Source organism: Callithrix jacchus, chromosome 13, assembly GCF_049354715.1.
Source record: "Callithrix jacchus isolate 240 chromosome 13, calJac240_pri, whole genome shotgun sequence".
Taxonomy (NCBI): domain Eukaryota; kingdom Metazoa; phylum Chordata; class Mammalia; order Primates; family Cebidae; genus Callithrix; species Callithrix jacchus.
The window spans coordinates 44,681,812-44,704,082 of NC_133514.1; the positions used below are offsets into that span (position 1 = coordinate 44,681,812).

General features: G+C 39.7%; 1 protein-coding gene across 3 annotated transcripts in view; it reads left to right on the plus strand.

Moving 5' to 3' along the window:
* Positions 1-22,271, plus strand: part of HOOK3 (hook microtubule tethering protein 3) — a 132,831-nt gene that overhangs the window by 13,669 nt on the left and 96,891 nt on the right. For all 3 annotated transcript variants that reach the window (XM_035270455.3, XM_078347654.1, XM_078347655.1), the window contains exons 3-4: positions 13,312-13,384; positions 18,275-18,325. In XM_035270455.3, coding sequence (XP_035126346.1) covers positions 13,312-13,384; positions 18,275-18,325 — 124 coding nt within the window. The remainder of the gene's footprint in view (positions 1-13,311; positions 13,385-18,274; positions 18,326-22,271) is intronic.

The window sequence follows — 22,271 nt, forward strand, 5'->3', positions numbered from 1 at the left end:
TCAGAAGGGAGATTGTGGTACTTTGGACTAGGAGGTGCTAAAGAAGATGAAGACAAGTGGGTGGACTCTAAATGATATGTAAAATCAGCATATTTTGATGGCTGGTATGGGGGGAGTTGACTTTTAGGTTTTTAACTGAAGCAAATACACTGTAGAGGGTATAAACCACTGATGTTGGAACACTGAAAGAAGATCTGCTGTGGAGGGAAGCTGGATGTGTCATGAGTGTAGTTTGGGGGACATCAAATCTGAGTGGTATGGAGAAATAAAGAGAAAACATCAAGTTGATAGTTGGACTGTATAGGTCTAGAGTTCAGAAGAGGAGTCCAAACTGGAGATATCTTTTCGGGTATCTCTTAATTGAAGCTATAACTGTGGATTAAATCACTTTAGGGGAGAGTATGAGGCAAAAAGGAAAACGTGTAGCCTGAGCCTTTAATTATTGGGTCGAGCAGCAACTGGCAGAGAGACCAGAGAGGTAGTAGGAAAGCCAGGTGAGTGTGGGTGCCAAAAAGAGGATTTTACTGGAAACATCAGTTCTTTTCATTTTGTCTGAGCTGAGAAGTGAAAAGCTACATCATTTTGTAGTTTTAGGAGAAATTTTATGAAATGTGAATGGATCTAAGTTTGCCTTTTGTTAGTATAATTTTTTATGTGTTTGGTCTTTTAAGTTATTTTGTTTGTTTTATCTGCTTTACAGCTTTCAAAATTTTTTTGCTGTTGACATCTCTCTCATTCTTTTTGTTTATACAGATTCAGATTCATGTCCCCTACTTAGTTTTTAAAAAATTGATAGACTTTTTCAGAGCTGTTTTACCTTCAGAGTGAAATTGAGTGGAAAAGAGTTTCAGTATGGGATGGTGAAAAGGTTCTGGAGATGGTTGGTGGTGATGGTTGCACAACAATGTAAATGTATTTGATACTACTGAACTGTGCAGTTAATGGTTAAGATGGTAAATTTTATGTTGTGTATATTTTACAATTTTTAAAAAGTTTTTAAAATGTGAGCAAAAAAATACAGTGAGTTCCCACATCCCCTTTGCCCACCACACACTGCCTTCCCCAACCCACAGGAGTGAATTTCTTAGCATAGATAAACCAACACTGGCACATCAATACTGCTCAAAGACCATCGTTTACATTAGGGTTTACTCTCGGTGTTGTATACCTTATGGGTTTTGACAAATGCATGTCATAGATCTACCATGGTAGTATAACACAGAATAGTTTCTCTGTCATTAATATCCTCTATGCTCTGCCTATTCATCCCTCTTTCCAAACCTGGGAAACCCTAATCTTTTTACTTACTGTCTGCATAGTTTTGCCTTTTCTGGAATATCATGTAGTTGGAACCATACACTATGTAACCTTTTCAGATTGACTTCTTTAACTGACAGTGTGCATTTTAGGTTCCTCTGTGTCTTTTTGTGACTTGATAGCTCATTTCTTTCTTTCCAAGTGGGGATGGCTCATTTCTTTCTAAAGCTTCCCTCTTTTTTTTTTCAGCCTTATTGAGATAAAATTGACATATAATAAATGCACATTTTAAAAAGTATACAGTCTGATAAATTTTGACCTGTGTATATGCCTGTGAAGCTATCCCCACAATCAAGGCAGTAAATACATCCATCACATCCAAAAGTGTCCTCATGTCCCTTTGTAACCCCTTCTTTCCTGCTACTCCCACTCCCAAGCAAACACTGCTCTGCTTTCTGTTATAGATTAATTTGCATTTTCTAAGGTTTTTTTTTTGAGACAGAGTCTTGCTCTGTTGCCAGGCTGGAGTGTGGTGGCATGATCTCCGCTCATTGCAACCTTTGTCTCCAAGGTTCAAACAATTCTCCTGCTTCAGCCTCCTCAGTAGCTAGGACTACAGGTGCCTGCCACCACACCCGGCTAATTATTGTATTTTTAGTAGAAATGGGGTTTCACCATGTTGGCCAGGATGGCCTTGATCTCCTGACCTTGTGATCCACCTGCCTGGGCCTCCCAAAGTGCTGGGATTACAGGCATGAGCCACCATGCTTGGCCTTCCATTTTCCTAAATTTAATATGCAAGCACTGATCTGCTTTCTATCATTATAGACTAATTTGCATTTTCTAAATTTTATATAAATGGACTCAGTATGTTTTGAGGGAAGAAGTGTGACTTCTTTCATGTATAATTTTGTGTTTCATTTGTGTAGTTACCTGTATTAATAGTTCATTCATATATAAAAACAAAAACATAGTTTAGACATTTCCTGTCATATGGATATACCATGGTTTATATATCCATTCATCTGTTGATGAACATGTGGGTTATTTTCAGTGCGTCTATTACAAATAAAGGTGTTGGGAACATTAGTGTACAATTCTTCGTATGAACATATGCTTCAGTTTTCCTTGGGTGTATTCTGTTCTGCCTAGGAAAGGAGTGGGTGGATCGTAGGGTAGGTCTATGTTTAATATCAAGAAATTGCCAAACTGTTTCCAAAGCCAGTGTAGCATTTACATTTACATCAACAGTGTATAAGCATTCCTGTTGCCCCACAGTCTCACCAACACTTGCTAAGTTCAGTTTTTTCATTTTAGGCATTCTAGTGATTGTCTAGTGGTTTTAATTTGAATTTCTGTAATCAGTAATGATTCCTTTGCCAGTCATTAAAAAAAAGAATTTAAATTCATTGCTGATGCTGTAGAACAGGTGGTCTTTGCTCCCTTCTAAATTCCTCAGATAAGGAGTTTTTGTCTCCAGGGCCTGTCCAGTGGTCACCAGATGATTTTTGTTTTCCTCAGTCTCTACAAAAATATAATTAGCTGGGCATCGTTTCAGGTTTGTAGTCCTAACCTCCCACTCATGGGAGGCTGAGGCATGAGTCTAGGAAGCTGATTATGCCACTGTATTCCAGCCTGGGCGACAGAGCTGGACTCTGTCTCAAAACAAAACAAAACCCAAAAACCTGCACTTGTCAGGACTACCATGATGTATGTGCTAATTTTAATAGTCTATTACCAGTTCTTCTCTTAACCTGTCAGCATTATTTGATCATGTTTATCTCACTTTTAAAATTTGATTTCCAGGATACTGAAGTGGTTCTTCAGTAAATCAGATTTGCTCCTGAGAACCTTTCATTGGTGTACCATTTCACTCAGGCTAAGAACCAAAGTACTTACAGTTGTACATGAGATCCTAAGTGATATGGGCCATGTGTCACCACTTCCGCCTCATTCACCCAGCCTTCTTTGCCACAGTGACTCCCTGGCTTATTTTGGGCCCACCAGGCATCTCCTGCCTAAAGGCTTTTGCATGGCAGATCCTCTGCTACTCCATCAGATGTTCTCATCCCATTCTCCTCACCACCTTCCAGCCCTCCAACCTTGGTCAGTTTTTCAGTGGAGTCTGCCCTGCCCAACCTCTTTAATATTGCCACCTCTTCTTATCCTGCCCTATTGTAGTGGTACAGAAAATATTTGTTGAATAAATGAATATGGAATTATACAATTCAACTGTAAAATTAAAAGAAAGAAAATGTATTTTTTTTTTTGGCCTTTGTCTTTAAGAAGGGTTTACCACTCTTGTTTTCCACCAACATTTTCGCTGACACCAATTGAGTGCCCTGTAGTTCCATTGGATTCTGATTGTTAACCAACTGAATTAGCTCAGACTCCACAAGTGAAGGGCATAGTCCTTCAATTCTGACAGGAACGACCCAGAATTAGTAATGAGAAAATAACTTTTATCTGAGGAATGAGTCCTTTTAAATTATAAGACCCAGAGAGACTTTTTTTTTTTTCCTGAGACGGATTCTTTCTCTGTTGCCCAGGCTGGAGTGCAGTGGCACGATCTTGGCTCACTGCAACCTCCGCTTCCTGGATTCAAGCAATTTTCCTGCCTCAGCCTCCCGAGTAGCTGGGACTACAAGTGTGTGCCACCACGCCCAGCTAATTTTTTATTTATTTATATTTTTGGTAGAGATGGCGTTTCACTGTGTTAGCCAGGATGGTCTCGATCTCCTGACCTTGTGATCCACCCACCTTAGCCTCCCAAAGTGCTGGGATTACAGGCATGAGCCACTGTGCCCAGCCCCAGAGAGACATTAAGATGTGTCAGCAGTCACATCCTATTCCCCCTTTGCACTATGCGTTCATCTCTTGAAATTGCTTGCTGTTGCCACAAGTATTACATTAATAAAGCTGCACTGGAGACTGTAAGCCATGCCTGTAGCTTAACGGTGTCTAGCCAGTCACTACTCAATGCTACTTCTGTAAATCAGTGAGAATTTCTAACAACTTTGTGTTAACCTACTGTCTCCTCACCCCCCCTTTGTTTTTTTGAGATGAAGTCTCACTTTGTCTCCCAGGCTGGAGTGCAGGCTCAGCTCGCTGTAACCTCCACCTCCCGGGTTCAAGCAATTCTCCTGCCTCAGCTTTCCGAATAGCTGGGACTACAGGCACTTGCCACCATGCCCAGCTAATTTTTTCTATTTTTAGTAGAGATGGGGTTTCACCGTGCTAGCCAGGATGGTCTTGATCTCCTGACCTCGTGATCTGTCTGGCTCAGCCTCCCAAAATGCTGGGATTCCAGGTGTGAGCCACCGTGCCCGGCCCCTGCCCCCCTTTTTATAACTTTTCAATGTAAACCTGCTCGTAACAAAGGCCAAATGGAGTTCATATCCAAGGTTTCCTGGGTCTAAGTCTTTTAGGCAGCTGCCTTTGCTTTGGTCAGGTAAACTCTAAATCATATTTTGTGCTTCATCCTCTTCATTTTGGGTTGACAGTACAGACCCCACAAATTAAAGTTTATCTAGTGCCACAAGACAGCTTGCTGGAAATAATCCTCAGTGCACCTGTACTTCTACCCAGCCAACCACAGATTCAGGGGTTCCCATGACCCCCTACTCCCTTAATTTAGTTGGATAATTTGTTAGAATGACTTACAGCACTACAGAAAGCACTGTAATTACAATCAGTTTTATTATACAGGATACAGCTTGGTGACAGCCAATGGAAAAGAAGCATACGGCAAGAAGTGAAACTGGGAGCAGTGCAGAGCTTCCCTGCCCTCCCTGGGCCCGCCTCCTACCCAGCATGTTGAGGTGTTCATCAGTCTGGGAGCTCGCCAGACTGTTGTTTATGGTTTTATTTGGGATCTCATTTCATAGGCATGATTGAAGTTATTGGCCATGTGTTTGAGCTCAGTCTCCAGTCCCTCTCCCTTTCCCTTTGCGGCTGAATGTTCCAACCTCTAATCAGTCCTTTGGTTCCTCTGTGGCCAGTCCTATCCTGAAGCAATAAATGGGCCCACAATGAATCCCCTCGTTAGCATAAACTTTGGTATGGTTTAAAGGAGTTCATTATGAATTACAAAAGACACTCCACTCAGGAAATTCCAAGAGTTTAGGAGATCAGTGCCAGGAAATAAGGGACAGAGACCAAATATATATTTTATTAAAACATGACCACATGCTGATTGAAAGAGTACGGTCAGAAGTACCAAGTCGTGTCTCCAAGTGTCATTGACTTTTGTTTTCAAAATTCCAGAAGGGGAAAAAGAAGACAGGATGAAGGTCAAGCTCTGGACCCTGCCGGAATGTCTCATAAATGGATACTTGTTCTTTTTTAATGGATACTTTTTATAATACACAAAGTTACCTGTTGGAATCTATCTATTATGTACTTGTATTGTTTATTTTGACTTAGGGGTTTAGTGTAAATTGCTATATTTTTGTTGCTATTATGGATGTGAAATTTTACTATCATAGTCAATTCTAGCACACATTTAATGGTAGGGGACCAAGATTATTTTAGGTTATTAAAAGACTATTAGGAAATAGTGATGCCTAAGAATCACTGTATCTGTAAAAAAACACTAAAATTTGCTAGTAAAGATGCCATGTTAAGAAATGAAACCGAATACATTTGTTTTGGACCCTGTCTTAATTTGCTTTCATTAAGAAAATTACATTGGGCCAAGGTGGGCAGATCACTTGACGTCAGGAGTTCTAGACCAGCCTGGCCAACATGGTGAAACCCTGTCTCTACTAAAAAATACAAAAATTAGCTGGGTGTGGTGGTGGATGCCTCCAGTCCCAGCTACTAGGGAGGCTAAAGTGGGAGGATCATTTGAACCCAGGAGGCAGTTGCAGTGAGCAGAGATCACACCACTGCACTCTAGCCTGGGCAACAGAGCAAGACCCTCTTTCTCTCTCTCGCCCAAAAAAAGAAAATTACATTGCTTAAATAATTCTAGCAGTAGACATAAACTTTTAATTCTGTGAAGGCATTTGACGTAAGAAGACAGTATACTTCTGGAATTATTCTAAGAATTAAAATTAATGGGCTTTTCCTTTAGCTTGAGCTATGAGTGGTACAAAAGTTATAAACAAGTAAATGTGTTACTGGCAGAATTTAAGGAAATGATTTTGTATGTTTTCTCTTAGCAGGAGTTAGGAGGTAGCAAGAAGCTAATAATAGCTTCTTACTCATGAAGGGCTTCCCAGTAAGATTACCAGTTGTTACTTACGAATCTATACAGAACTGTCATCTCTTAAGAATTTTGAGAAAGTTACCTTTATATCGTTTTATTCTAACCTGAGACCATTAGTTAAGGGGCCTTCAGAAAACATTACTGAAATTGTGAAATACAGCAATGGAAACTACGGCTAGATGCCAACATATGGCTTCGGAGTTTGCTAGGGAAAGTAATATTGAATATGTGAAGGCTAAAGACTACTGTTCTTGCTGTATTTTGCCTAAGTAGTAGATTAGAAACTTACTAAATAAGTGCTGTCCCTTTAAGCAAATTTACTGAGAAGCTGCTATGTGCCAGCCTTGAGGGACTGGGAAGGATAGTAGTGAATGAGAGGAAATGCCTGCCTTTCATGAACAAGAAGGTCATGGATGACGCTGGTCTTTTTCTATTTGTGACCTAGTTTACTGAGCATAAAGGAGGTAATTAGCCACAGGACCTTAGTGTTTTGCTAGAACTGGTTATGTGTTGAACTCACCTGATCCTTTTTAACAAAAATGATTGTAGTATCAACTCTGACACTGGGGAGGTTCTTCATGAGTAAGAAGCTATTGGTTATGTGTTGAACTCACCTGATCCTTTTTAACAAAAATGATTGTAGTATCAACTCTGACACTGGGGAGGTTCTTCATGAGTAAGAGGCTATTATTAGCTTCTTGCTATGTCCTAACTTATGCTAAGAGAAAACATACAAAACTGTGTCTGGTTGAGCTTGGGAAAATTACTAAATTTCCGAGTCTGATGTTCCTTAACTGTAACATAAGGATAATACCTGCTTTCCTTGCAGTTTTGTGAATGTGCAGTGCCTGGTTCAATGTCTGGTATGTTGCTGATACAATACACATGTTCCTGGTGTCATACATGGTATACATGATAGTAGCAGCTGATTTTGTTGCCTTCCCTTCTTAGCTCAGACATGATCCTTAGGTTTCGATTTGGTAATCTTTTAAGGAATAAGCGGGCCGTATCATGATGCCTGATTTGAAACATTGTATTTGAACTTCTCTGAGTTCTCTCTCTCTCTCTTTCTTTCTTTCTTTTTTTTTGAGATGGAGTTTCGCTCTTGTTACCCAGGCTGGAGTGCAATGGCGCGATCTTGGCTCACTGCAAACTCCGCCTCCTGGGTTCAGGCAATTCTCCCTCAGCCTCCTGAGTAGCTAGGATTACAGGCACGCGCCACCATGCCCAGCTAATTTTTTGTATTTTTAGTAGAGATGGAGTTTCACTATGTTGACCAGAATGGTCTCGGTCTCTTGACCTCGTGATCCACCTGCCTTGGCCTCCCAGAGTGCTGGGATTACAGGCGTGAGCCACCACGCCTGGCCCTTCTTTCTTTCTTTTCTTCCTCTTTCTTCTTTTCTTTCTTGCTTTCTTTCCTTTCCTTTTCTTTGTTTCTTTTCTCTCTTTCCTCTCTTTCTCTCCTCTCCTTCTCTCTTTCTTTCTTTTTTGAGATGGAGTCTTGCTTTGTCGCCCAGGTAGGAGTGCAGTAGCACAATCTTGGGTCACTGCAACCACTGCCTCCTGTGTTCGAGCTATTCTTCTGCCTCAGCCTCCCGAGTAGCTGGGACTACAAATGTATGCCACCATCACGCCCAGCTAATTTTTGTATTTTTAGTAGACATGGGGTTTTGCCATGTTGGCCAGGCTGGTCTTGAACTCGTGACCTCAGGTAGTCAGCCCGCCTCTGCCTCCCAAAGTGCTGGGATTTCAAGTGTGAGCTACCGTGCCCAGCCTGAGTTCTTTTATTCATAAAATGTATTACTCTAAATTGCACATGAAGTATTTTATAACCTTGGAGATCTTGGAATATATAGTTTCTTGGATGTTTTAAAGATTTTTTTTTTTTTTGTAAGGTACTTTCTGGTAAAAGTAACACTAAATCTTTCATCTGAGTGAACCTGACTTGCCATTTGGGTGGTAGGTTCTGGTGGTTTTGTGCCTTTCTTTGGCTTTGGGTAGTCATCAGCTGCAGGGCACCAGACTTGTGTGTGAGTTTTTTTTAGTTGGAAAGCAATGCTTGATTGCTAATGATTGTGCTTTTTAAGTGACAGCTTTTTAGGTTAAGTATCAAACATAACATTGAATATTTTTTGACTTCTGAATTAATTTTTGTAATTCAGTATTTTAGTAGAAATCACTTCAGTTGTTTTTGTTATCTATTTTTCTAAGTTTTACGCAAAGAGAACACTTGTGGGGGATGTCTTTTTTTTTCTGAGAAGTCAGAGAACCTGAGAACTCAATTCTTTCCTGACCAGTGTGGTCCCTAAAGTTCTGTGTGTCCTTGCAGCTCCCATCCTTTTGGCCACATATAATTAGGGGTTTTCCTGCAGATTTAGAATTGGGACTGAATGATAGCTGGTCTTTAAACAAATTGCTTGGACTGAGGTGATACAGGCTTTGAACGTACCTGCAGCCATTTTTAGTATTGTGTATGGTAGAATAGGAGAATGCTGGTCTATGGAGAGAAAATGGTATAGATGGATAGAAAGAAACAAAGATGAAAGTCAGAGTGTTGGCCCGCATTTGGTGAGGCCCAGCTATCTTGAGTACCATAACATCAGTGATCATACAGTAAGTTGCCTTTTTTGTGTAAGTTTGCTCAAATTGATTTCTCTTAGTAACAAAAAAACCTCAACTAAAGTAGCTTAAAACAAAAATAGTTGTGTATGATTATCCACGTGCCAAACAATGAAGTTAGCTCCCTTTCTTACATCAAGCACAAATGGATTATAGACCAAATTTAAGAGCTAAGTTCTATAAAACTTTTAAAAGAAAACATACTGATAAATCTTCATGACTTTTGATTAGGCAGGGGCTTCTTAAATACGACACAAAAAGTTCAAGATAGACAAATTGAACCTCTTCATAATTTAAAACCTTTGGCCTGGTACAGTGGCTCATGCCTGTAATCTCAGCACCTTGGGAGGCCAAGGCAGGAGAATCACTTGAGGCCAGGAGTTTAAGACCAGCCTGAGCAACATAGTGAGACTCCATCTCTATGGCAAAAAAAATTTTTTTTTATCCGGGCATGGTGGTGTGCCTTAGTACTAGCTACTCTGGAGGCTTAGGTGGGAAGATGGCTTGAGACCTGGAATACGGGTTATAATGAACTGTAATCATGCCACTTCACTCCAGCCTAGGTAGCAGAATGGGAACCTGTCTCTTAAAAACAAATTAAGAACTTCATGTGCAAAATATGCCATCAGCAGAGTGGAAAACCATGGCCAGACAGGGTGGCTTACACCTTTAATCCCAGCACTTTGGGAGGCCAAGGCAAGCGGATCAGTTGAGGTCAGGAGTTTAAGACCAGCCTGCCAACATGGTGAAACCCCGTCTCTACTAAAAATACAAAAATTAGCTGGGCATGGTGGTGCATGCCTGTAATCCCCGCTACTCAGGAAGCTGAAGCAAGAGAATTGGTTGCAGTGAGCTGAGATCATGCCACTGCATTCCAGCCTGGGCAACAGAGAGTGACTCTGTCTCAAAAAAGAAAAAAAGAAAAGAAAGTGGAAAAACAGCCTTCAAAATTGGAGAAAATATTGATACATCATATGTTCGTTAAGAGCCTTGTATCCTGAATATTAAAACAAACAAAAAGCAATATAGCTTTTCAGTGTGCAAATAATCTGAATAGGCTTTTTTTCCAGAGAGGGTATACAAATGGCCAAGAAGCACATGTAAAGGTGCTCAGCATGATTAGCCATTAGGGAAATGCAGATCAAAACCACAGTGAGACACCACTTCATATCCACTAGGAGAACTGTAACTAAAAAGACAGGTAATAACAAGTGTTGTCAAGGCTGCAGAGAACATACGTTGCTGGTGAGAATGCAGAATATAGCTGCTTTGGAAGAGTTTGTACTTGCCTCTCATTTTAAACATGGGACCCAGCAATTTCACCCATAGGCATATACCCAAATGAAACAAATGTCCACACAAAAACTAGTACAGCAGTGTTCAAAGCTTCATTATTCATAATAGCCCCAAAGTGGAAATAGCCCAAATTACATCAGCTAGTAAATGAATAAACAAAATGTGATATATCAATAAAGGGAATATTATTTAGCCACAAAAGGGAGTGAAGGTTCTATACATGCTGCAATATGGAAAAACCGTAAAAGACATGCTAAGTGAAAGAAGCCAGACACAAAAAACATAATGTGTGATTTTATTTACATGAAATGTCAAGGATAGACAGATTCATAGAGACAGAAAGTAGGTTACTGATTTCCAGGGATTGCAGAGAGGGGGAACAGGAGTGATGGCTAATGGAGATAGTGTTTCTTTTTGGAAAGATGGAAGTGCTCTAAGGCTAGATGTGGTGATGCTTGTACAACTCTAAACATACCAAAATGCATTGTGTACTGTAAAAGGGTAAATTGTATCATGTGAGTTATTTCTCAATAATGCTGTTTTTAAAAGTAAATATATAATGAAGATAATGAAGTTAATATGTTTTCTAATGGTATGATACAGATTTCAAAAATAATCATAACAGTTTTTTTTTTTTTTTTGAGACACAGTCTCACTCTGTCACTCAGGCTGGAGTTCAGTGATGTGATCTCAGCTCACTGCAACCTCCACCTCCTGGATTCAAGCAATTCTCCTGCCTTAGCCTCCTGAGTAGCTGGGATTACAGATGCATGCCACAATGCCCAGCTAATTTTTATACTTTTAGTAGAGATGGGGTTTAACCATGTTGTCCAGGCTGGTCTCAAATTCCTGACATTGTGATCCGCCCACCTTGGCCTTTCAAAGTACTGGGATTACAGGCATGAACCACCATACCCAGCCATAACAGATTTCTATAGAGGTAACTTAATTGTAATATGTTTTTCAGCTGGGCACAGTAGCTCACGTCTGTAATCCCAGCACTTTGGTAGGCGGAGGCAGGTAGATCATGAGGTCAGGAGATAGAGACCATCCTGGCCAACATGGTGAAACCCTGTCTTTACTAAAATTACAAAAACTAGCTGGGTGTGATGGTATATGCCTGTAGTTCCAGCTACTCAGGAGGCTGAGGAAAGAGAACGTCTTGAACCTAGGAGGTACTGCATTCCCACCCCAGGAGGTACTGGCGTCAGCGAGACTTCATCTAAAAAAAAATTATTTTTTCATAGTAGGTAAAAATTCTGAATATCATGTTGCTTCATTTTAAGCAAATTTGAATAAAAATTTATTACTGATTGTGTATGTATCAGTGTGAGTTACAGTAAAAGTTGAAACATGCATTTTTCCTAACTTATCAGTCTCTCATTATCATTGTTGTTTTGAGGTGAATGGAGAATGTTGTAGTGTTATGGAAAGATTTTTGGACTTAGCAGTTTGCTCAAGCAGAGCAAACACAGGTGTTCTGGTATCTATGGTCTTAGATAAATAATTTTTTAGAGCAACAGTTTCAAAATCTGTAATATGAGGTTCACGGTGGATTCGAAAAATTTTGTGTTTATTTTTCTTTCTTTCTACTGTTTATTAGAAGTATGGGAAATTTTCCCATAGAAAATTTTCCTAGGAAGATATAAAGGATATTCAGGTGCTATCCTCGTTTCAATATGTTTGTTCATACCAGTGTTTTAATCTTAAATTTTAAGTCTTTTACAAGCAGAAATGGTATTCAGATGTGTCCAAAGGCTAGTACTACATCTGAGAAAACAGGTTCTTAGTATATATTATTTGAAGAAATTGGAATTTAGTGACATTATTGGTGACCTTTGAAGTATTAAATGATGGAGTTCATTGAAATATTAATTGAAAAACTTTTTTTTTTTTTTTTTTTTTGAGATGGAGTCTTGCTCTGTCTCGCAGGCTGCAGTGCAGTGGCACGATCTTGGCTCACTGAAACCTCCACCTCCTGGGTTCAAGCGATTCTCCTGCCTCAGCCTCCCAAGTAGCTGTGACTACAGGTGCATGCCACCACTCCTGGCTAATTTTTTGTATTTCTAGTAGAGATGGGGTTTCACTGTGTTAGCCAGGATTGTCTTGATATATTTATCAGTTTAAAAACTGTGTCATTGGCTGGGCACAGTGGCTCACACCTGTAATCCCAGCACTTTGGGAAGCCAAGGTGGATGCCATCACTTGAGGTCAGGAGTTTGAGACAAGCCTGGCCAACATGATAAAACCCTATCTCTACTAAGAATACAAAATTAGCTGGACAGGGTGGCATGCGCCTGTAATCCCAGATACTTCAGTATCCGAGGCAGGGGAATCGCTTGAACCTGGGAGGTGGAGGTTGCAGTAAGCCAAGATCATGCCACTGCACTCCAGCCTGCGTGGGTGACAGAATAAGACTTCTTCTCAAAAAAAAAAAAAAAAAAAAAAAAAATTGTTTTGTTTTTTTTTTTGTTTTCGGCTTGTTTGAGAGATGGGATCTCACTCTGTCTCCCAGGCTGGAGTGCAGAGTGCAGAGTAATCTCGGCTCACTGCAACCTCCGTCTCCCGGGTTCAAGGGATTCTCCCACCTCAGCCTCTTGAGTAGCTGGGATTACAGGCATGTGCCACCATGCCCGGCTAATTTTTGTATTTCTAGTAGAGACAGGGTTTCACTGTTTTGGCCAGATTGGTCTTGAACTCCTAACATCAAGTGATCTGCCCACCTCAGCCTCCCAAAGTGCTGGGATTACAGGGTGAGTCACCACGTCTGAGCCAGCTTGACTGTTATTAACACGTATTTAGTGGCTGATATGTGTCAAATACATTTTTATGTTACAGGTAAGTGATGTACGGGATAAGATTCAATTTGTTTTCTTTAGCTTGATAGCTACATAATCTTAATATGTAAGCTTTTCCTTGTTTTGCAGAGATCCTGCATATTTTGATGAAAATTGGTTAAACAGAATCAAAACTGAAGTAGGAGATAATTGGAGGCTAAAGGTATTTCATTTTCCATCTGTTAAATCTTCAAATATTTGTATGTATATAATATCTGTTTTTTTTTTTTTTTTTTTTTGTCTGATGTATCTAGTGAGCTTTAGAAACTTAGGTAGCCTGTAATTGAAATAATGTAGAATTGAGGATTGAAGTCACCTGGAGTTATGCAGCTAGGCATGAGGTAAGCTGAGTCAGTACAGCATGGACTCTGGAGCTAGTGTGCCTGTGTCCACATCATAGCTCTGCCATTTACTGTCCATGGGGAAGTGTTATGACCTTCCTGTGCCTTGGTTTCCCCATTTGTAAAATGAGGATTGATATAGCCTCTACCTCACAAAAATGAGTTAATATTATGCCAAGTACTTAGAATACTGCATGTGGTATTTGCTAGTGTTATTTTTAATAGAGATAATGCATTTCCTTCCTAGTAGCATGAAAGTATTTTACAAGCTTCTAACCAAAACTTACAGTAAGAAAGTTTACATTGCAACCAATTGTCCACCTAAATGTATGTGTATATATAGCTGAATAGAGTTTTACCCTTACATTAGGCAGTGATGTTTTAATTTTATTTTTAAAAATATGTGTTGTAATTTACTAAATTATTTTTTTAACTTTATATTTTATTGAGATGGAGTCTTCCCTGTCATCTAGCCTGGAGTGCAGTGCGACAATCTTGGCTCACTGCAACCTTTGCCTCCCTGGTTCAAGTGAATCTCCTGCCTCAGCTGCCCAAGCGGCTGGGATTATAGGCATGTGCCACTATGCCTGGCTAATTTTTGTGTTTTTGTAGAGACGGGTTTCATCATGTTGACCAGGCTGGTCTTGAATTCCTGACCTCAAGTGATTCTCCTACCTCGGCCTCCCAAAGTGCTGGAATTACAAGCGCCAGCCATCATGCCCGGCCTGTGTTTTGAAATAGTTACAGATTCACAAGAAGTTGCAAAAAAAAAAAAAAAAATGTACTAAGAGGTATCTTTTGCCCAATTTCTCCAGGGGTAACATCTTGCATAACTATAATACAATATCGAAACTAGAGAACTGGCATTGGTATAGTCCATATTTTATTCAGATTTCACCAAGGTTACATGCACTCTGAGTTGGTGTTTGCACTTCTGTGTAGCTCTTTCTCATGTGTAGCTTTGTGTAGCTACCACCACAGTTAAGACCCAGAACTATTCTGTCACCACATGGTTTCCTGTGCTGCTCCCATAGCCACATTCACACCTAATCCCTTGCAACCCCTAATATGTTCTCCATCTCTGTGATTTTGTTAACGTTAAATTGATTGTTATGACCCAGTAGTCATCATGTTTGGTAGTGTGGAGAAATCTGTGACCATTTCTTTTCTATATAGACTGGTGAAGACTCAGACATACAAGTGATTTAAGCGTGCAAGGCCCCTGGACTTAAGACATGCTCAGTTTGAGTTATCTTTTTTTTTTTTTTTTGAGACGGAGTTTTGCTCTTGTTACCCAGGCTGGAGTGCAATGGCGCGATCTCAGCTAGCCGCAACCTCTGCCTCCTGGGTTCAGGCAATTCTCCTGCCTCAGCCTCCTGAGTAGCTGGGATTACAGGCACGTGCCACCATGTCCATCTAATTTTTTGTATTTTCAGTAGAGACGGGGTTTCACCATGTTGACCAGGATGGTCTCGATCTCTCGACCTTGTGATCCACCCGCCTCGGCCTCCCAAAGTGCTGGGATTACAGACATGAGCCACTGTGCCCGGCCCTGAGTTATCTTTATATTTTCCCCAAGAAACACATTTGATTAGAAAAGTATTTATTTATTGCTTAAGTGTTGGGTTTGCCAAAATCTAATTCCTTCTTTTTACTATGCTAGTGAATGAAAACTGTCTAATGGCACTGTTTTTTTTTTTGTTGTTGTTGTTTGTTTTGAGACAGAGTCTCACCTTGTCCCCCAGGCTGGTGTACAGTGGTGTAATCTCAACTCTCTGCAAACTCTGCCTCCCGAGTTCAAAAGATTCTCCTGCCTCAGTCTCCTGAGTAGCTGGGACTGCAGGTGTATACCATGACACCCAGCTAATTTTTGTATTTTTTTAAATAGAGATGGGGTTTCGCTATGTTGGCTAGGCTGATCTTGAACTCCTAACCTCAGGTGATCCGCCCACCTCAGCCTCCCAAATTGCTGGGATTACAGGAGTGAGCCACTGCATCACCTGGCACTGTTTTAATTTCTAAACAATCTTTCAAGGACAGGCAGTTTATTTATTTATATTTACTTTTTTTGAGACGGGTCTCACTCAGTTGCCCAGGATGGGGTGTAGTGGCACAATCTCAGTTCACTGCACCTTCCACTTTCTAGGCTCAAGCAAGCCTCCTACCTCAACCTTTCAAGTAGCCGGGACTATAGGTGCATGCCAACCCTCTAGGCTGATTTTTAAAATTTTTCTAGGGACAAGGTCTTGCTATATTACCCAGGCTGGTTTCAAACTCCTGGGCTCAAGCCATCCTCCTGCCTCAGCCTCTTGCCTGGCAGACTGGGCACAGTGCCTTACTCCTGTAATCCCAGCACTTTGGGAGGCCAAGGCAGGGGGTGGATCACTTGAGTTCAGGAGTTGGAGACCAGCCTGGCCGACATGGTGAATCCTCATCTCTATTAAAATTACAAAAAGAGCCAGGTGTGGTGGCAGGCACTTGTAATCCCAGCTACTCAGGAGGCTGAGGCACAAGAATTGATTGAAACTGGGAGGTGGAGGTTGCAGTGAGTCGAGATCGTGCCACTGCACTGCAGCCTGGGTGATAGAGCAAGACTCAGTGTTAAAAAAAATAAGATATTTAAAAAATGTTACAGCATGTTTAAAACAATTTATGAGGCCGGGCGCAGTGGCTCAAGCCTGTAATCCCAGCACTTTGGGAGGCCGAGGCAGGTGGATCACAAGGTCAAGAGATCGAGACCATTCTGGTCAACATGATAAAACCCCGTCTCTACCAAAAATACAAAAAATTAGCTGGGCATAGTGGCGCGTGCCTGTAATCCCAGCTATTCAGGAGGCTGAGGCAGGAGAATTGCCTGAACCCAGGAGGCGGAGGTTGTGGTGAGCCAAGATCGCGCCATTGCACTCCAGCCTGGGTAACAAGAGTGAAACTGTCTCAAAAAAAAAAAAAAAATTTATGATGTTTAAAATAATGCTACTAATCATTTAGTGTCTGCTTACTGGCTTGATCAGACGGAGTTTTATATCTCCTCCCGGCAGGCACACATATATGCACACCCACATATACTGTCTCCAGTGTCATGGGTAAGGGCAGTGGTAGTATATGGAGAAGGGTAGAAAAGTTTATCATACTCTTAATATTCAGGACTGAGCTTCTTATTCTCCATGCTATACTTTAGTTTTATGATGCCATTGTTTAAAGATGAGGTATACGACTGGGCATGGTAGCTAATGCCTGTAATTTCAGCACTTTGGGAGGCCGAGGTGGGCAAATCACCTGAGGTCAGGAGTTTGAGACCAGCCTGGCCAACATGGTGAAACTGCATCTCTACTAAAAATACAAAAATTAGCCAGGTGTGGTGGCAGGCACCCCATCCCAGCTACTGAGGAAGCTGAGGCACAAGAATTGCTTGAACCTGAGAGACAGAGGTTGCAGTGAGCCAAGATTACACCATTGCACCCCAGCCTGCCTGGGCAACAGAGCCAGACTCCATCTCAAAAATAAATAAAGATAAGATACAGCTTTTTGTGATGTGATTTTAAAAACTACCATTTTAAATGAATGGTAGTTGATTTTCAAGGCATTCTAATTTCAAATAGTAAAAATATGGGAAAATGAACATCCTAGTATAAAGCAAATAAAGTATATTATGCTTTTTCCGTATCTACACATTTTTCTGGAAGTATAAGCATATTAATTTTATGAGGCATTTAAAAATAAATAAGCAAGTTTTTTAGTTTATTTTCTTCTTTCCAAATAAATATGCCTTTCCTTAACTACTGGATCACATTTCTGTGATCCAGGCTCTTATTTGAAAGCCTCAGTCCCTACTGGCTTCTGTGCTAGAACATCTCAACTATGGACACCAGCCAAAGGCAGCTAGATCAATAAGATAATCAATAGAACTATATCATATACACATTTAACCTAACACAAAACTATATAAGTTGGGTCAAAGAAAAAGAAAAAAATTATAGTTTACAGTAAATAGGGCAGGTGATTCTGACCATCCTTCACCTAACATTATGGCTCATAAATATTTACTTTGATGCTCAACTAAAGAAACAGTAGTTCATTTTTTTTCCTGATAGGGGAAGAATTTAAAGACATTATACTTCATGGCTTAAAGAGATTTTACTATAATTTTTGCTTAATACTCTGTCTTTGGAACTTAACCTCGGCTGGGCACGGTGGCTTACACCTGTAATCCCAGCACTTTGGGAGGCTGAGGCGGGTGGATCACCTGAGGTCAGGAGTTTGAGACCAGCCTGACCAACATGATGAAACACATCTCTTAAAAAATAAATAAATAAAATAAAAAGAACTTAATCTCTATGTAGATGCAGTTTGACTTTTCTAGGGAGACTAGCTCTGAACTCAAGTCTTCATTAAGGATGCTATATTTTTACTTTACCCACAGAAAATCGAAATAATTTAATCTTATTGTTAAGTCCCTCCAGTTGTTAATGTGGTCATAGCATTGAAAATTCTACATAATTGGAGACATAATTTGTTTTATAAATCTCTTGGATTATATAAAGCCATTAATAGTACTTTTGATGATGATAATAAATATGCCTTTGAATTTTATTTTTTTAATATTTACTTTATGACTAACTATAGTGATTGGTTGGGTCAGAAATTTTTTATGTTAAATTATGTTTTGTTCTGTCTTTGCTTTTTACCCAGTTGTTTTCTCTCTCTTTAAACAGATAAGCAATTTAAAGAAAATATTAAAAGGAATCTTGGATTATAATCATGAGGTAAAGACTTTTTTCTCATTCTGGTTAGAAGTATTACTGTAGGATAGTTTCAAGATAAGGAAAAATTGCCTTCAAAATTAATAATCAGTTTGTTCTTTATTTTGTAGTTTCTATAATAGGATAATGGTTCAACCAACTTGTCTGTCAGTCAGTTAATAGATGGATGGTCCTTTTTACTATTATGGATAGTTTGTAGATGATTACTAATTAATGTCAAATTTTACTTCATGTCATCTGTTCTGTCTTTTCTTCCCTTACTTGTGAAGATAGTTTTTAGAGTCCATGCACCATTGCCTACTTTGATTTTATTCCTTGGCAAACTCCCCACCCCTAGATGAACTCAGTTTTTCCTCTGAGTCTGCATCAGAACAGTCAGACATTGCTGGGGAAGAAATCAGGCAGTGGAAATAACTAGTTTCAGTTTAAATTTTATGGTCACAGATGCCAGATGGACACAACACCACACCCTAGTTCTTTCTTTCCTAAAAGCTTACCTGCATTTAATACCCATGTCTATACCTGTAGCACTGATCTTCCCCATTTCAGTAAGTGACCCTACCATTCAACCTACCACCCAAACCCAGAACATAGAAAGCCTCTTACAGTCCTTCTTTCTTCTAATATCATCTGCAAGACCCATTCGTTAAACCTTCAAAATACAGCTTTCTCCATCTGTGCTGCCACCAACTATGCCAAGCCATCATTCACTCTTGCTTAGATTACTAAAGTAGTCTCACTGGTGATCTTGATTTCACTATTGCATCATTTTTAAAAATTTAGAGGTGATCACATCAGTCTTCTTAAAGTCCTCTGTGGTTTCCCCTTGCATTGAGAATCACATCCACATTCTTACCATGAACCACTTTCTAACTGCTTTTCCCGCACTTAAGGCGTTGGAGCCACATCCTTCTGTGCAGAGAATCTGCCAAGTCCTTTTATTCCTCAGCCTTTGCCCCACTGCTCTTGCTGTGTGCAGTGTTCTTCAGCTCCTGGCATTTCTTGCTCTTGCTTATTTGAACTTTCTGTGACCTCCTTAGAGAGACTTTTTTGAGCATGTGCTGTCCTCAGCCAGGGCCATATTCACCGTTTAGCCCATTACTCAGTCACATCACCCTCTTTATTCCTTTTAATCCTGGTCATATAAACAGTCTTCTTATTCGTTGGTTTTATTTGGTTGTCTCACCCTATTATATTCTTAAGGCCATGAAATGAGGTTGGGGCCAGACCTGATGTAGTCATTGGTACATCCCATGCCCCAGAACAGTGCTGTCACACTGCAGGCACTCAGAGCAAGAGACTTGGCTCAGAATGACACTGTGTGAAACGGCTAATCATGTCAAATAGATACTAATTTCCCAAGAAAAAGCATGATATTTAAGATACATAAGGGTGAACATAGGGTTAGTATTAGACATATTGACAAAAAGTGATTTTTTTTTTCCTTTGACCAGAAGTACTTATATTTATTAGATCTTTTGGGCTTAGAAGAAGTGATTGTTTTTTGTTCTATAGCATCATGCTTATTGTGTAAAATACAAATGGTAATTTTTAATAAAGTATTACAATAAAAAAGAATAGAAAATGTATGGCATTGAAGATAGTGATGCTGTTTCAGAAGCCGTTTCACACAGTGTCATTCTGAGCCAAGTCTCTTGCTCAGTGGAAGCTACCCAGAGGAAGTCCGAGCTGTTATTCTCGTCTCATACACAAGAAGCTGAGGCTCATATGCACCTCCTTCTCTTCCCCTCTTGTAATTTTTCTTTTTTTTTCTCTCCCTCACCCAACCCCCCGACATTTTTGGGTCCTAGGCCTACCGGTGTTACCCCAGATAGCATCCCCTAGCCTGAGAGGAAGAAGAAGTCCAGTCTCTGAAAATGGTGTGGTTTCTTTGGAACCTAGGCCCTTTTAAAAGCCTAATTATACTTATTACTACATGATTATGAGAAGAGTTGGAGCATGAGTAAAACTAAAATCAGTGTGTATAGTTGGAGTTTGCTTAATTTGAGCCTACACTGCCATTTAGTGAGCCCATATGTATATAATTCAGTTTCAGTTTCCCCATTTATTCTCATAGCTCAAGGTTCTTTTCCTTCTTGCTCCCTACTATGATTTGTAATTATGTATTTCTTTGTGCATTTACTAATTCATTTTATGTCTTCTACTTAATAAACTAGATGATACTTGCCTATATATTTAAATGTTTTGCAAATCCATACATCTTTGACACTGTAGTTCTATTTCTAGAAATTGGTCTTCAAGAACTACACATAAGGCTCTCCATCTCGCCATTACTTCATAGTAGGCAAAAATTGAATTTAACCCAATGTCTCACAATAAGAAAATTATGAAACATGGGATAAATGCCATTCAGCCATGAAAATGCATATTTATAAATATTCTTTAATAATATAAAAGTGTGAGATATCGTATATGTTATATGATACCAGTTTTATAGGAATGTACATAAATGTACTTATAAAAATGTATATGCAGGTCCACAATTTCAAATCCAAAATCCTTTAGGCCAGATACATTTTGGAATCCAGAATTTTTTAGATTTTTAGAAAGGTAACATGATGTATACACCACATATTGTGTAAATACCTCAGTGTGGCCTGGGACTGCATTGTTACTCCATTATATTAACATTTCTGCAGCAAACCATAAGGTTATTCACTCTAGGATAAACAAGAAAAATAAATTCATGTTCTGTCTTTACCTTTCACCCTCCTGGGAATTCCTCTGTCTTTCTCCTATCTTATTTATTTTGTTTTGTTTTATCTTATTTTATATGGAGTTTCACTCTTCTTGCCCGGGCTGGAGTGCAATGACATGATTTTGGTTCACTGCAACCCCCGCCTCCTGGGTTCAAGCAATTCTCCTTCCTCAGCCTCCCGAGTAGCTGGGATTTCAGCCATGCACCACCACGCCCGGCTCATTTTGTATTTTTAGTAGAGACGGGGTTAGTTAGTTCTCCATGTTAGTCAGGCTAGTCTCAAACTCCTGACCTCAGGTGATCTGCCCACCTCAGCCTCCCAAAGTGCTGGGATTACAGGCATGAGCTACCACACCTGGCCTCTCCTATATTACTTGGTTTGCTGAATTCTGTGTATTTCTCTTTTCTGGTTTACTTTCATGCCCATTTTCCAGTGGCATCCTCAGAAGAATACATGATAGGTACTTATTTTAGGCCCCACCAATCTGAAAATAATCTGAGTTCTCTTTACACTGTGGTTGAATTGTATATGGAATTCCCGGTTGGAGGACATCCCTCTGTATTTTGAAATCATTGCTCCATGCCCTCTGGCTTCCAGTGCTACTCCTGACATCTCTCATATGGACTCTCACTCCCTGTTGGTAACTTGTTTATTTTCTGGAAGCTTTTAGGTTTTCTTTTTTGTCTCCATGTTTATGCTGGTATGCTTTGGTATGAGGAGGAGCTTTTTGTTGTTGCTTTCTTTTGTTTTATTGTGCTTGGTACTTAGCACGTCCTTAAAATCTGAATACCTACTAGCTTTAGTTTTAGGAAATTTTCTTCTTATTATTTATCTTATTTATTTATTTTACTACTTTATTCTTCTTTACTTTCTCTGTTTTCTTTCTGAACTATTTAGCTATTGAACCTCCTAGGTTAATCCTTTAGTTGTCTAACCCTTTCCTTTTTTTCTCTCTTTTGCCCTACTTACTGAGATGACTGTACACCTTCTAGCTTGCCTGTTAAATTTTCATTCTGCTATCATATTTTTAATTTGGAAGAGCACTTTTTATTTTCTGAATGTAACTTTTATATCCTGTGCTTGCTTTTTTAATATAATAGTTTCTCTTATCTCTCTGAGAATATTAACCATAGAAGTTTTTTTACTTTCACATATATTTTTTAAATTATACTCTAAGTTCTGGAATACATGTGCTGAATGTGCAGGTTTGTTACATATGTGCCATGGTG